Genomic DNA, 14,871 nt, shown 5'->3' on the forward strand with positions numbered 1-14,871 from the left:
AAAGTGCCTCAACCAAACATACCACTGTTCTCCTGTATTCAAGACAGATTCAATGCAAAACATTTTCTCTAGATTGCCTTCATTAAATTGGGCAGATGGCAACCAGAGGAACTAACTTTGAAGCTGCTTTCTGTTGTAGACCCCCAGTATTGATCAAACACCATTATTGTCTAAATATACTTTTAGTGACAGTGAACAACAAACATCCAATAGGGCAGGGAGACATAATGACTTTCTAGATCACTGATCAGGGAATCCATCTGGAGGGTGGCAAAAAGAAGTTTTGCCACTAAGTCTCCCATCTCCTATTATTTGTCTTTACTAGTGAGCTACTAACTAATGGTATATGTACTGGGGAAGAGATTGGTTTCATCCTCATGCAGAGCAAGAAGATTGTTAAATCATAAGAATATTAAATGGGACAGAGAGTCTGTGTCCTGCCCAGCTCTAGTGGCAACAGCTCTCCACCATATAGTGGTTTCGTAACACAGGAGAAGTTGAGGATTCTTCCACATATATTCCACATATATTCTTCCACTTTTGGTTCAACTAAATCTCAGAAGTTTTTTCATCCCAGAAGACTTCTGATCAAGCAATGAGAACACATACAAAAGGAGACAGCTAGACAGACAGAGCTAAAAGATACATTACATGACAGAAATATAAAGTAGAATGATTTTACCTACCATGTGGAGAATATATTCTTAAATTAATAGGAATTGAAGAAATGCCTTTGTTCACTCCTGTTATTCTATCTGTTTCTACTTCAATCTCCTGACGAACTTCATCAAAATCAGTAAATTTCCTCCCTTTGCAGTGTAGAAATTCAGCATACTCTGCGAAAAATATCAATAGCAACTCTGTATTTCACAGTCTTATAGACTTGGACGCCCACTTTCAAGCCCCTAGTATTCTTCAGATGTGTATGCACAAAAGGATGTCATCATGGATATCAGGAAAGCATTATATATAAGCACATGCTATAGATACGATTGCACAGATGAAAACCAGCCTACAACAAGAAAGGGTTAGTTAAAAGGTCAAGTTGACTGGATATGATTTACTGCTTTTATCTTTAGCATGTCGTCTTCTGGAACAACCTGAAAGATTCAGATAGATACCATTTACATTAATAGAATAAGGAACAGATTGTGAATCAGATTCTGAGTTTTCATCCGATTACATTTGCCTGCAATACATCAATAAATTGAAGAAAAGTAATTCAAGTTCTGTATCACGAAACATTAGCATTTGTTTTCAAAATCTAACAGCCCATGTTACACATGATTTTAACAGAGGAGTTCTGTACATTTTTACAAGTTCATCATGAAAATAAGATGATGTGAAAACACTATAATATTTTTAAACACAACTCCTCATTTCCTAAAGACCACTTTTAGTATAAATACAAACCATGCTTAAGAAGTTTGTAAAAGCTTTTATAGATATAGCTGTGATTTTTCTCAAGTGGGAGAACACAATGAATTCCTAAGTCTTCAATATCATACAGCTTGCCCTCTTACCTTAAAAGGGCATCAACCAGGAATCAGAGATAGATACAGTCTAATTTGTGTAGACTCGACACTAGGTCCCTGTTTCAACTCTTGAATCCAAATACTGATACTAATTATTGTATCCTTCTGAATTTCCTGCCCTAGAGGTGTATAACCAAAAGCACATCTCAGGATTTTAAAACTGGAATTTCTTCCTTCAAATAGGGTAAAACAGAGCACAAAAGTTTCTCTCACATAGCAAAGCTGTAATCAGAAATAATGAGACATAAATGGTAATCACAGATTTAAGCTCACATCCTGTCCCCACAAGGTCTAAGCAGTAGGACTGGAGAAAGACTGGAAAGAGTTGTGTATGTTCATTTCATCCCACAATCAAGGCCTGATCTCAAAGTTCCATTTAGGTGTTTCTTCCCTAGAAAACGTTTCTTGGTAAAAACCCCTCAAGCATCAGGGCAAAGAGCTTGCCTGTTACTCAAAGAAAGAACAGCAGCTCAGGAGACCTGATCTGAGAATATAGATTAATAGAGGGCCTTATGCATCAGTACCGAAGTCTGTTTCCCAAAAGTCACTTTATTACTACTGTTGACAGAGCTGTTAAAAAAAAAAAAAATACTCAAAACCACACATGAAACTATAACAACAGTTAAAGCAAAATGAAAGACAAAAAAGGAGAGAGAGGAGGGAAAAACAACAAACACCGACCCTTCTGCACTACAATACCATAATCCCTCCAGATTCAAAGTGTGAGGGACAGGGAAACCCACCCTTGTTAAGACAAAAATACTACATCTCTTATTTTAAAATAAGGGAGCACCTAACAAAAACCTCCGTCCTACTTTTGACAACTTAAGAATTCCAGAATATCTTATATTCCTTTTTAGCTCTAGCAGCAAAATGACAATGAATGGGGGTTTTTTATGTTTCATTGTCAACCATTTATTTAAAAAAAAAAAAAAAGGAATATTCAAATATTTCAAAGTGAAAGATAATATGGTGCACAAAATAAAACATCTCAGTTGCTCTAGCACATTGGAGAATTCACATTTGTAAAATTTGCTATCTCAAAGTTGGAAAATAGCTACCTACTGAAAAAAAGAGCTGACAAGTGGTTCTTATTTTGTCCCAGTTCTTCATGCACTGCACCTGGCATAAAATAAAATGTGTGCTGCTTAGTTGCCTTTTTTCCCTAGTGGTTAATCAGATTTTCTCAGAAAAATATTTCAAAATTCTATAATTAATACTTGGTGCCTAGTTGTAATCAGTTGACTGTGTCAGCTGATAGTCAAGGAAGCTTTTCTTTTTGTTCCACTTAACACTCAGTAACAGAAAGAGTCACTATTTGAAATGGCTTCAAGGTAATTCAAATGAAAACGCTCACTACTTTTTAGCTGTGTTAATATTTATCAATAGCTCATTCCTCCCAGGGACATCTGTGGTCCCACTAGTTCTGAAGGAATAGACTTTACAACAGTTCATAACCTGTGGTGCCATGCACAACCTACGGAATAAGAATTCAAATTAACAAGCAGCCCTTTGTTTTGCTCCTTTCAGCCCTTAGCCTGTCCTTGGCAATGATGCCTTTAGCCAGACTGGATAAGCACACGATTTAATGCAATCTTCAGTTTTCAGCTTTCATACACAGAAGAATACTAGGAAAACATTTTATTTACATTTTTGTGGGAATGGACACAAAGCCAGACAAGAAAAAGTGATCCTGCCTAATGTCTAGTTTTCAGACATGTATTTTCTGTATAAAACTGAAGTTACGTGAAGAGAAAGAACAATTAAATAAAAAATTAAAACATTGTCTTTTCACGTAGAATACTTTTTTTTTCCCTCAGACTCATTCAAAGCACCTTGGATAACACAGAATGAAAAAGCTACCATAGCATAGTTGTCTTTAGTGCATCCAACCACAAGTGTCATGATAAGTGATTCTCTTCAATTTTGATTAAATTAGACAAATCTTACAAACAATTGTTATGGGATAACATTTTTTAAAATGCTCCACATTTTTCCTGTGAGTTATTTCTCCCTATGCTTTTATGATTTAATCTAGCACAACATTATATTTTTATTAACAATAAATAGCCACTGTTGTTTTCAAACCATTTAAGTTACATACACACTTGATATCTTTCATAAACCTGTCTCTACGCTAAACAGAGCCGAAATAGGTATGCCATGTGATGAGACATGGAACAGCCCTTATAAATATATGAGATAATTTAAAACCCCTTACTGAACCCAAGATAAAAGACACCTACTACACCTTTATTTACAACCCTGCTACCCTGTAATAAAAAAAATAAATTAGACTAATATGACGGGGATTTTTTCCTTGATGAATTTGTGTTGGCTGCTATTCATCTCAAGTACCTTTCAGACTGCTGGTTAATAACAAATTACAGATTCTTTTTCCTAAAAGTGAACTTTGACCGATTTTTCTCTCACTTTTCCTTATTATCTTTTTGAAGATGGGCAAATAGAGCCATTCTCTGGTCTTTCAACAAGAGGATTTCCATCTTTCCTGATGTCACTGAGCATCAACCTGGGATCAAGGAAACAAAACCTTCCAGGCAAAACCACTTGTAAAAAGTATTCGTGGGTACGATGCATTTGTCTCAACATGAGCTGAAGCCCATGCCCCATTTGAGGGTGCTGATCGGAGAACTGGCTGAGCCCTCAAACCCATGCTGCCAGACCTCAGCAATCACTGCTGATCAGCTCAGGTTACTCCAGGCACTGTTACTAGCACACACACACAGACAGCAGCAAGGAAGATTTGCAGTGGCAAAGGAAGATTTGCAGTCTCTGCAACCTTACGCTAACAGCTTAAATTCAGGTTTCAGACCAGCAACGCTATCCCTCTCCCAGCATATCAGTCTTAAATATTTAAGTGATGAGTCTTTCACTGTCTCAGGAAGGGGTCACCAGTCACTACCACCTTTTCCCCATGGTGATGTCACTTTTTAGCTTTTGGGGTATGCACCTCCCACATCTTTACTGGTCTCTACAGCATCCCTTTCCGTCATCTGAATGAGTAGGTGCCAGATAGTGGCTGCCATTTTCTGGATCCCACTGTTTCCTTTCCTCCCTGCAAAGTGCCCAGTCTCTCCCCTACTATTGGCACTGTGGCACCTTTCTAGTTTTTGTCCTTGAAGACCTCCAAATGCCTTCCTGCTGATTAAGTCTCTGAGATCATTTGTGTTAGCTGAAATACCAATCTAAATTATTTTTATAAATTTTTCATTTTCTTTTAGAAGATTGTTTTTGCCACCAGATGGCAATAAAAGACGGGTATGCTTGACGACTAGTCTCACAACAAGAGATACTTGCATTAAAGCTCAGCAACTTCAATGGAAGAGAGCATCTGCAAGACTTCAGGAAAAAAGTCAGAATGTCTTCTGAACCTTATGGTGATTTACTTTCCACTTAGTGTTCTAATTAACAGAACTGGAACAAATGGGGGTATTGTACATATGACTCATCTAAAAATGTCCACCTCAATAATGATTTTCAAAATCTGTTAATCTGACACTTCTTTAGCAAAGAGACTGAAGCAAGACCATGAAGCAAATCTGAAATTCCTCCAAAAACAGTTATCAAAATGAGGAAAATAACCCTCCTAGAGACAAGATATTGTAACATGTAAATAACAAGTAACAGGCAATGTATTTTTAACAAACAGAGGACCTACAACAAAGGCTTCACCCAAAACCTAAGTACATTTTTTGTCGTCACTGCTCTTTAAAAAACATACTACCCAGTCTCAAGAGATCTAGATAATTGTTTCACTTCCACAGGCAGGAGAAAGCACAGCAAGAGCAAGAACAGATTGCCTAAGGTTATACAGAATGTGTGGCAACAGAAAAAACAACCCACCTCTTAAGACCTTCTCAGGCATTTTAAGTCATTACCTTCCCAAAGCTTACTCAGCAGCACCATTTAAAAGTATCTATTAACTCCTACAAAAAGTATTTAATCTTATTGATGTATTAGATCAAAGAATCACCAAGCTAGGAAGTATACTGAAAGTTGTGAAACAAAAAACTTAGAATGTTTAAGAAAGAGGTTTTAACATATAAATTAAGGCACACCAACTTAAAGGAAGAAAAACCCACCAGTTCACTAGCCCACCTTTAAGAAATCATGGTAACACGTGACAAATCGCCCCAGGTTAGCATGCTTACTGGCAAAACTTGCAGAGAGAAGATTAAGAGTTGAAATGGAACTAATGTACCTTATACAGAATTCAGTTATGTTACTCCAGGACTACTGAACACTAATGCAGCCTTGAAATTCTCATCCCAGGTCAGCTGTGTGCCAACACTTACATCTTAAAGACACACAGGGAAAAATCCTTCTAAAAGCACAACTACAGGAATACGTAATGCATTCCTCCTCCTGAAAAGGAATCATGAGTAAGAAAGTGAGAGACCAGCACTCTACACTCATTGGTAACTCATGAAATACCACAGCAGTTTAGCATTTAAAACAAATGGTGCCTGGTGAGAAAGAATGAGCTCCCTGTATCTTACGCAGCAGCAGTCAAATACTGAAAGAACCAGCATGTCTTTTGCCTGAATTTAGACATCAGAATCTCACAAAATAAACTGCCCTCACATCCAACTTCTCATCCAGGAAAGGAGTAGGTGGAATTCCTACCATGTCCATCCTCTGAATGGCTAAGCTAATTTATCACAGCTGTCCTACCTGCCTTGTAAAACCTGAAGTTCACCATCAGACAGCCTCCCAGCTAACAGCACCCTGTCCACACCTGTGCCTTCTAAAAAAAATCACTGAATTGCATCTTCCCAGATGGGACTATTTTCTCCAAAACCATTCTCTAGTCTGAGCTCCTTCAGAGACTAGCAACAACAAAGGCACAAGAGTCTTGTTAGACCTGACACTTGACATTCCCAACACTGTGGAACTGCCCAGGGCCAAATACAGTGACGAGAGAGAAGAGCACGGAGCTGCACCTGGATTGTTTAGCATGCTTGATGTCAAGATGGGAACTCTTTCAGTTGTGACTTCTGGATGGGAAACAAAGCTGCATTACCAGAATTTAGGTCTGTTTATTACAGAACAAAGATTGCATGCTTATTTGGTTCAATTCTCTCTTTCAGCAAGACATTGTATATGCCTTTTTTCAATAGAAGAGGAGCAACTGAACCAAAAACATGAGATGAAGAATAAGAATGAAAAATTGGGATGCTACCTACAGGACTGTCAATGAACTACTTTGGGACAAGTAACGAGTATCAGCTTCTCAGTGCAAGAAGAAAGCCACCTTGGAGCCTCAAAATATTTACAAGATGGATTTTTTTTTTTTCCTCCCCTCTCTCCTCTAGCCACTACAGTAGTTTATTGGATACAGGCCACAGTAACAATTCCATTTGAAATGCAGCTGGGCAGTCTCAAAAGAGTCTCAAAGTAGGATAGCCAAGAACAAGTCAGAGTCCTTCGGAGGACTGTAAATTATTTTTAACATCCATATTTTGACTTATTCTATGCTACTAGGTATTTCTCACATTATCAAATTCGGAGGAAAATAGTCACAACTACTAAAGACTGTCTTGTCAGTTGCAATATTTAATTAAAACCTTTGTCTTTGCCTCCAAGATTTCAGCAGAGTACAGTGTTTGCATGGATGTGGAAATGCAAATGGTGTAAAGCCATTTAGGAATTATACTGTTCCCACCAAAAAATCTTAGTGATTAAAGGAGGTCAACAGGTACAAATTCTAATTAGTACAAAATAGCTTTGTACTAATTACACAGATTTTTTTTAAAAAGAGGAAGTAAACAAAATTCTAAAAAAAATACTCCATATCTCATGAGATAAATTTCTTAATATTGAATTGTTTCATGTTACCCCTTGCATATTCACATTTTTAAAGAGCATAAAGAGACCATCTCTTTACCCACGTGTCAGATCTTTCAGATGTTGGAGGGCCCCTGATAACTCCTCACAACCAAATCCTGCTGTAGCCTTCCATGACATGTGCAATCCTAATAACGAGCGGTCAAAGTTTCCTCTTACTTGGGTGCACACAAATGTCTCAGCTGCCAATCTTTATCCCTTAGTGCAATGACTCAAAGTTAAATGAAGCTTTAACCTCTTCCGTCAATCAAATTCACATTCCCAAAAGATTCTCAGCCAGTTCCAAAACATTGCTAAAATATCTTCCAGTCATCTCTGCATGCCTATATGTTACAGTATATAGAAAGTGCCCCCTCCCTCCCAAGGAATACTATAAGATTAAGAATAGTTACTCTTAAGAGTCAAGAAAGATCCTAGGATTAGAGATCAGTTAAGCTTGCTACAGCAGCAAGAACCTGATACAGTCCTCTAATTACTTTCTATAACATTTTAAATAATTATGGACTTGATAAAAATCAGTCCAGCATCTGCTTCCTGTAAAAGAACACTGTGCTTCTCTAAGCAGTTTTCTTTATTTTCCTTTTTTAAAATTAGTTCAGAAAGATAAAGGTGGCTTAAAAGATAAAGTTATTTGGAATTTCACCACCAAAAACAACAACAACAGAACAAAGTTTAAAGAAAGTAACAAAATAATTACAGCCTGCATTTTAAAGGTCTTGGCATCTAATCCCAAACAAGAAATACACAGCATTTCCCAAAGGAAGAAATATGTCTTGACATCCAGGAAACACGAAATTAGGCTGAAGCTCAGTTCTCCAGAATTTTTGAAGTTTTTGTTGTGTTATTTAAGTTATAATGAACAACTACTTTTCAGCAGAGAAGGTACCTTTATGAAAACCTAGAGGCCCACCTAAAGCTAGTATTACTATGTGAACATATTAATGGGGAAAATACCAGAAAGAGAGAGAAGCCCTTTCATTTCCCCCTTAACCAAGGGACATTGATGATTTTATGAAATAAGGCAATACAGACCAGCCAGGGTAAGTTTAGGATGGATGTCTAAGAATAAGTATTTAACCACTTGAGGTTAGAGTGTAAGAGTTCACTTACTAATTCACATGTCCCTGCAGTTTAGTCATTTTGTTAGGAATGCCAGCACAGAGCTCGATTCTTTTCTTTCTTCTCCTCTTACAAGGTGCTGGGAAAATTAGATGAAGATTCTCCATAACTAGGCCTTATTCATGCATTTCTGCATGCTCTGTCAGAGATCAAAAGCCAGATATGGAGAAATGGCAAGTGTTCACATCTCCAACTAAAATGAACTTGATCTTTTAATACATATAAAGCACTATAAGCATGTTACACACTCGAAAATCCCGAAGTTTCTCAGCTGAGCATAGAGAAATAATGGATTCCAAAGTTTTTCCTTTCTCTTCCACAGTATAAACTCTACGGAAAATTTCATAGAAGCATTGAAAATATGAACATGCTTTACAAGCAGTAATTCAGAAAAAAAAAAAACCTGGAGCCTAGGCAGACTGAAGGCTACCTTCCTGCTGAACAACAAAAAGACCTCTTAGGAAAAAAAAATGCACACAAAAACTTAATTACACCTCACATATAGGGACAGACTAAAGTTCTACGGGCAGCTTCAATTTTGTTTCTTCCCCAATTTCATCATGTTCCATAATTTAAAGAGCACTTTTTATTTTTAAATGCTGGTTTGGATGTCATTTCATTTCTTTTTACTATTTTAAGTAGAATTCAATAGTAAACCAGTGACTTTGTTGCTTACATTGATTTAGAAGCAACAACAACAGCAACAAAGTTTGAATGATGGAAAACCATAGCTGCTTTTATATATGCTAGGGAACTGAGCTACACAACAGCAGATTAAGTGCCCCTTGGAAGAGTACGAAGCGATGAATTCTGATGAAAGATCTCAATACGCCACATAGCTCAGTGGTATACACATACTGTATTTTTATTTTTGACCAGACAAATAAACAGAAGCCTTGTTCTCTCCCAGTCTACCTTCTGCTCTACTTAGTGCAGTGAGCCCAACCAAAAAAGACAAGCCATGAAAACAAACTGTGTGGAATCAAATCTGTGTGCACTGGAGCAAGAGTTAAACACAGAAGTACAGCAATTTTTGTGTGTTAACCAATATAACTGTAAAGCTCATCAAGAAATTAAAAAATCAAAGCTAATTTCTAAAACACTTTGTATGTAATAACATTTCTCCACCGCTTCAAGCTTGATCTTGGATTAAATTTACTATGTACTCTAGAACATAGATTTTACCATTTTCCCAGATAGGACAATGAGATTAGCTGGTCTTGAGCATACAGTTTTGAAGCAGGGGGTCTTTGTTTCAGACAGTCTAGTTGCACCTTTCTTCACACTGCTTAAGTTTTCCTATAATTTTTTTTCCTCCTGCTGAAGTACATCAGCATTTTGTCCAAGCATTGAACCAAAAAGAGAGGTTACCTGTTTTGGCAGTGATGAGTTGCAAGACCAACGGTCGTCTTGTTACAATTCCAGAACCTCGTGGAAGAAAATCCCTGGAAACATTTAAAAAAAAAGTTACTACCCAGAAAGCACTGTCCAGTTATATAAGACATTGGACTAATTTGGAACTTCCTCTATACCTTCAGCTGCAATGAAAATGGAAAGTTGGTGGGGACAGATTTACATCAAATACTAGTATAAAATAGGGCTGTTAATTTTGGTTCGAGATAGCAGTAAGTCATTAGACAAATATATATTAAAACTAAATTACTGTCTCAAGGCATTACCAATTCTCTTTCTTCATGACCATCATATATAACATTTCAAAACTCACCTTGCATAGTAAGAGTACCTGAAGCCATGCCCACATTTATCGGGCTGTCTAAACAAACATGTCCTCACCCTATACTTGATTTGAAGAGTATACGGGCATATGAATACACGCACTCTCACACACCACACCAAAGCTCTGGCCAAACCAAATTGCCAGCACTCTGCACCTACTCTTTCACACACTTAACTTCTGCCAGTTCAAATCCCCAAATAACTTTTCCAGCAACACATTCGCCCAGAAGTTTTTGAGTGAAAGCTGAACCCTAGAAGTACTCTTGGACAGCAGGAGAGAGTGTCCTTGGACCAGAAAGCAAGCAATGAAGCAAAGACAGCAACTCTGTCATATCATTATGCATCCCCATGATCCTTTCCATGCCTCCAAAGACAGGGAGACTCCCTGTGCAACCGAAACCCTAGAAAAACTTTGAATCAACTGTTAGTTGCAAAACCAATGATCAGAAACCCAAAGCAAAATTACAGACATTTTTTTCCAGGGTCTTCCCCAGTTGCCATGCCTATTAAACTCTTACAAACCTTGAGATGAGGTTCAGTGAGGGGCTTTGAAGACTGCCCCCTTCAAATAAGCACCTTCAGAGGAATAAAATTCAGAGATAAATATACAGTTTCACAATCAGCTTAAGCTCATCAAAATCCCCTTCTATTTCCTGCCTTAGCAGGGATGCTGAATCACCTTCTTGCCTGCCTTAGCAGCATTGCTAACTCACCTCTCCAGCTCAGGTGAAAAGCAATGCAGCAAACGGTTAGGGCATGAATTTTCAGTCAAATCGTGCAGCTGATCTGGGCGACTGTGTTGTCACGTGCTAGTGCCAGTACAAAGGGTGAGGCAGGAATGTGCAGTGTTTGGGAGGGGTGGGGAGAAGGACAAAAGAGTCAAAGGAGGAAAGATACAGCCCTGTCAGCCCTTTAGACAGAACTGCTTAGATGGGTCTGCTCAAGACACTTGAGAAACCACATCTTACCTATAATCATTGATATCTTCATACTGACCTTGTGCTATTTAACGGATGCTTGACGTTAGCAGTTCCTTTAAGGCAGCACACAAACCTACAAGGTTTAAAACAAGCCTAGAGGGTACATCTATGAAAAATAAAACACACAAATATTTCATCAAACTTCAGGATGTTACTTGCGCAAATCAGAGGATATTAGGTCTGAGGAATCCCAGGTCAAGACAGGATCAGGAATGCAAGAACAGTGAACCTCTTTCCATAAGCGCCAACAGGGTAACAAACCTTTGGCAGCCTGCAGAAGAGACATATGGCAACTCTACCTGTGATACAAGCTCTGAAGATTTCCTTCCCAACCTAACATCTAAACATAAAAACAAACAAACAAACAAAAAACATAAGCAAGCAGTTCTAAGGCTCTGAGGAACAACCCTGGCTGTCAGCTGTACCCCACACCACTTTAGAAGTCCCCAGCATTTTGAATGAAACAATGTTAATTTCTAGATAAAATCAAAGTCTCATTTTCTCAGTACCTGTTAATGTGTGCTTACAGTGCGATTACTCTGCAAATTAAAGCTAAAGCACACCATAAAAGGAGAGGCTGTTCAAACACAAGCTAGCTCATTAACTTCTGTACTCAAATACAGATCTGCAGGCAAAAGTACAATTAATTAGGAATTCAAGTAATCTCTAAAACAAAGATAATGCAAAAACATCACGCATACTGATTTATATCTGCTGTGATGTTTTACAACACTTGAGACAGCAACAGGATAACAAGAACTAGCTTAGAGAGATGCTAAAGGCCTTCAAAAGGTCTATCATAATTTCAATACCTACCAATGGAGAGAAACCTGTGTCTCAGTGAAGTGCCACCTACTGATATTTTCTCATGGGAAAGAGGAGAAAATTTTAGTAGAAACATATTCATTCCTCTGTATGCACTGAAATGACAGTAGCCCAGGATGTAGAAAACACCTATTGAGATGACAGTTTCATACTTTGATTTTCAAGCATTTCAGATCTTATTTAAAAAAAAAAAAAATTTCCATGAAGACGCTAAAAGGAACTGACATGAAGGACAAACTGATCACACGAAACAAACTAGGGTCCTCTACAGCACCACATGAGGCAGTAAAATCCTTCTTCAGGGAGTCAAAGGCTGAAAAGACTTATTGATTTTCTGCTTCAGACTAAGCAAATTCAGTGATAAAGAACACTGCATTAATGCAACTCCTAGTTGCATACAATACTGACCTTCCCTCAACAGCAAAATTAGGAAGAAATGTATGACAACAATTTTCCTTCAGAACGTTCTCTTAACACGTCCAAAATAGATGGCATTCGATAATCCTCTCTAACAAATTGAACTATTGTCAAAAAGCCCATCATCTGTTCAAGCAAGCATCAGTGGAGAGAGGTTCCTGCTTGGTGAGAGGGCAAGCTGTGTTGATTACATAACCAGCTAAACAGCGTGCAGCAGAAGGACCTACAGCTTCTGCTTCAGATGTACAGTTTGAAGAGGAAAAAATGACAAAGAATGAGGATAAAAAGTGGTTCATGGGGAGAATTCAGGAGAAAACTCCCCCCACCACCCTCCCCCATTAACTGCTGAATGTGTATTTTACCTCTGTGAACAAAACATTGACCTCAATTAATAAATCTGCCCTCACAGGGACAGGGAATTTTTTTTTTTTTTTAAACATTTGAAATTTCAGCTTCAGCCACAAGGCAATAGGATCTGTGCACTTTCTCTATGCAGCCCAAATCAGATCGTACAAATAAATACCTAAACTCTGCTTCTAGAAAAAGACTGTTCTTTAAACACACACAGAAATGTAAGTCAAATCTGAGACATAACTTGCACTTTTTTAGGAAAAGCAACATAGTACCACATTACAACTCTAGCACAAGGGAATCAGATTAAATACTGTACAAATGCTTCTGCAGAAATGCCTACTTTGACATCCACAAAACAGGATGCAGTTCTTCTTCTCCCCCCACCCCAATATGGAAAGCTTTCTACACAGGGTTTGTTAGTGGTGCCAAAAAAACCCCCCAGTGTGTTAGGAATGGCCCACACCCTCATTTTTCCCTAAAACATCTACCTAAATAAAATGTTTCTTAAAGAAAAAGAAGGGGGCTGGGGGAAGCTTCAGCAGCAAGAAATATAATAGGACTGAACACAGCTGTGTTACAAAGGTTCCTTCTGACCAAAAGGATGATGCCCCTCAATGTCCTGGTGGCACACTTAACATTCTTTAAAGGACAGATTTGAGATAGTTGCTTTTCCAAACCTTTTGGTCAGTGTGTTTAGTGAGAGTTGGGAGAAAAATCACATCAGAGTTAAAGCAGCTGCAAAGAAATCCATCTAGAAAAAAAGGATATGCCTGAGAATTTGTGCACAAAGACACCAACAAGGGAGAGAAAAGGCCGTCTTCTGTGGTGGAGGGAGTGAGCCTGTGAGTACCTGTGAGCACAACTGCAAGACCACTTAACAATAACAAGGTGCACGAAACAAGAATGAAACAGTGTGCAAGAATAAAGCTGGGAATGAAAGACATGCTCCTTTAAAAGACATGCATCCTACATTAAGAATCAAACTACTTTTACACCTTTATTCTCAGGGTATTTTCAGCAAGAGGTACTCTGCTGACAACAGCTATACTAGCTCAGCAGCAATGCTACTGTGACATGACAGTTTGGAGACAGGCAGCAAAGCCTGTCCAGTGTTGCCTAGCCAGTACTGAATAGATGAAATGCAAATAAGATGCAAGAAGCCAGGTCTTCCAGAACATCACTTCAATAACTCTTCAACCTCAGAATGCACTTATCTGTTAGAATACCATTAAATATTTTCAAGAGCAAAATACTTTCAGGGCCAAATAATTGTTACCATAAAAATTATAAAATTACTCATGTCTTACTGCACAACATAAACTATACTGTCTTCACTCTAATACAGCTCATTTCCAGTATCAGAGAGCTGGACAAGTATATCTACTAAAATGTTTGTTTAACATATAAAGGTAACAGATATTAGTTTTAATTTGACTTGCTAAAACCCAGATCTCAAAAACTGATGTCACAGGATGGTGAAAAGTTATCAATGGCCATACCAACACCTTAGCAGTTTATAATAACAAGACAGTTAGAGGTCTGATCTTTGCTACAGTAGACAACTTTACTCTAAGAAAAAAAAAAGAAAAGAAAGTTCACGCCTCTGTATGTTGTCTTTCCTTTATCATACCACCCTCTCTGACTGACACTCAGAAAGCAAATAAGCTGAAAAAGTAATTAGACAAATAATTAATCGGAAAAGTCCCATGGAAGAGATGGGAACACCCTTTCAAATTTCAGAAAGGGTAGAAATCATAGTGAAATGATGACAACCAAACTAGACAGGGGCTCCTTCAGTGAGGTTGTCTCATTATAATGCAGGGCTATAGCTTACAAAGAAAAGAACACATATCAAACAAAATATAAACATAATGTGTTCCAAGGGGATTTTCAGGTAGGGGAAGAGTTTTCATTTAGGAGCTCTCTAGCACACTAGCAGTATTTATTATGTTGAAAAAAGAAAGAAAAAAAAGACAAAACAGAAGAATCCCCAATTTGTGTGAAAAGCAGTAATGCATCACCACTTAAAATTTAAT

The 14,871-nt window shown here is 37.9% G+C and overlaps 1 protein-coding gene across 3 annotated transcripts in view; it reads right to left on the reverse strand.

Annotated features, from left to right (window-relative positions):
- Window positions 1-14,871, reverse strand: part of DNM3 (dynamin 3) — a 182,337-nt gene that overhangs the window by 154,835 nt on the left and 12,631 nt on the right. For all 3 annotated transcript variants that reach the window (XM_072866985.1, XM_072866984.1, XM_072866986.1), the window contains exons 2-3: window positions 9,894-9,967; window positions 687-836 (exon numbers count right to left, since the gene is read on the reverse strand). In XM_072866985.1, the coding sequence (XP_072723086.1) occupies window positions 687-836; window positions 9,894-9,967 (224 nt within the window). The remainder of the gene's footprint in view (window positions 1-686; window positions 837-9,893; window positions 9,968-14,871) is intronic.

Source organism: Ciconia boyciana, chromosome 7 (assembly GCF_034638445.1).
Source record: "Ciconia boyciana chromosome 7, ASM3463844v1, whole genome shotgun sequence".
In the NCBI taxonomy this organism is placed as follows: Eukaryota; Metazoa; Chordata; class Aves; order Ciconiiformes; family Ciconiidae; genus Ciconia; species Ciconia boyciana.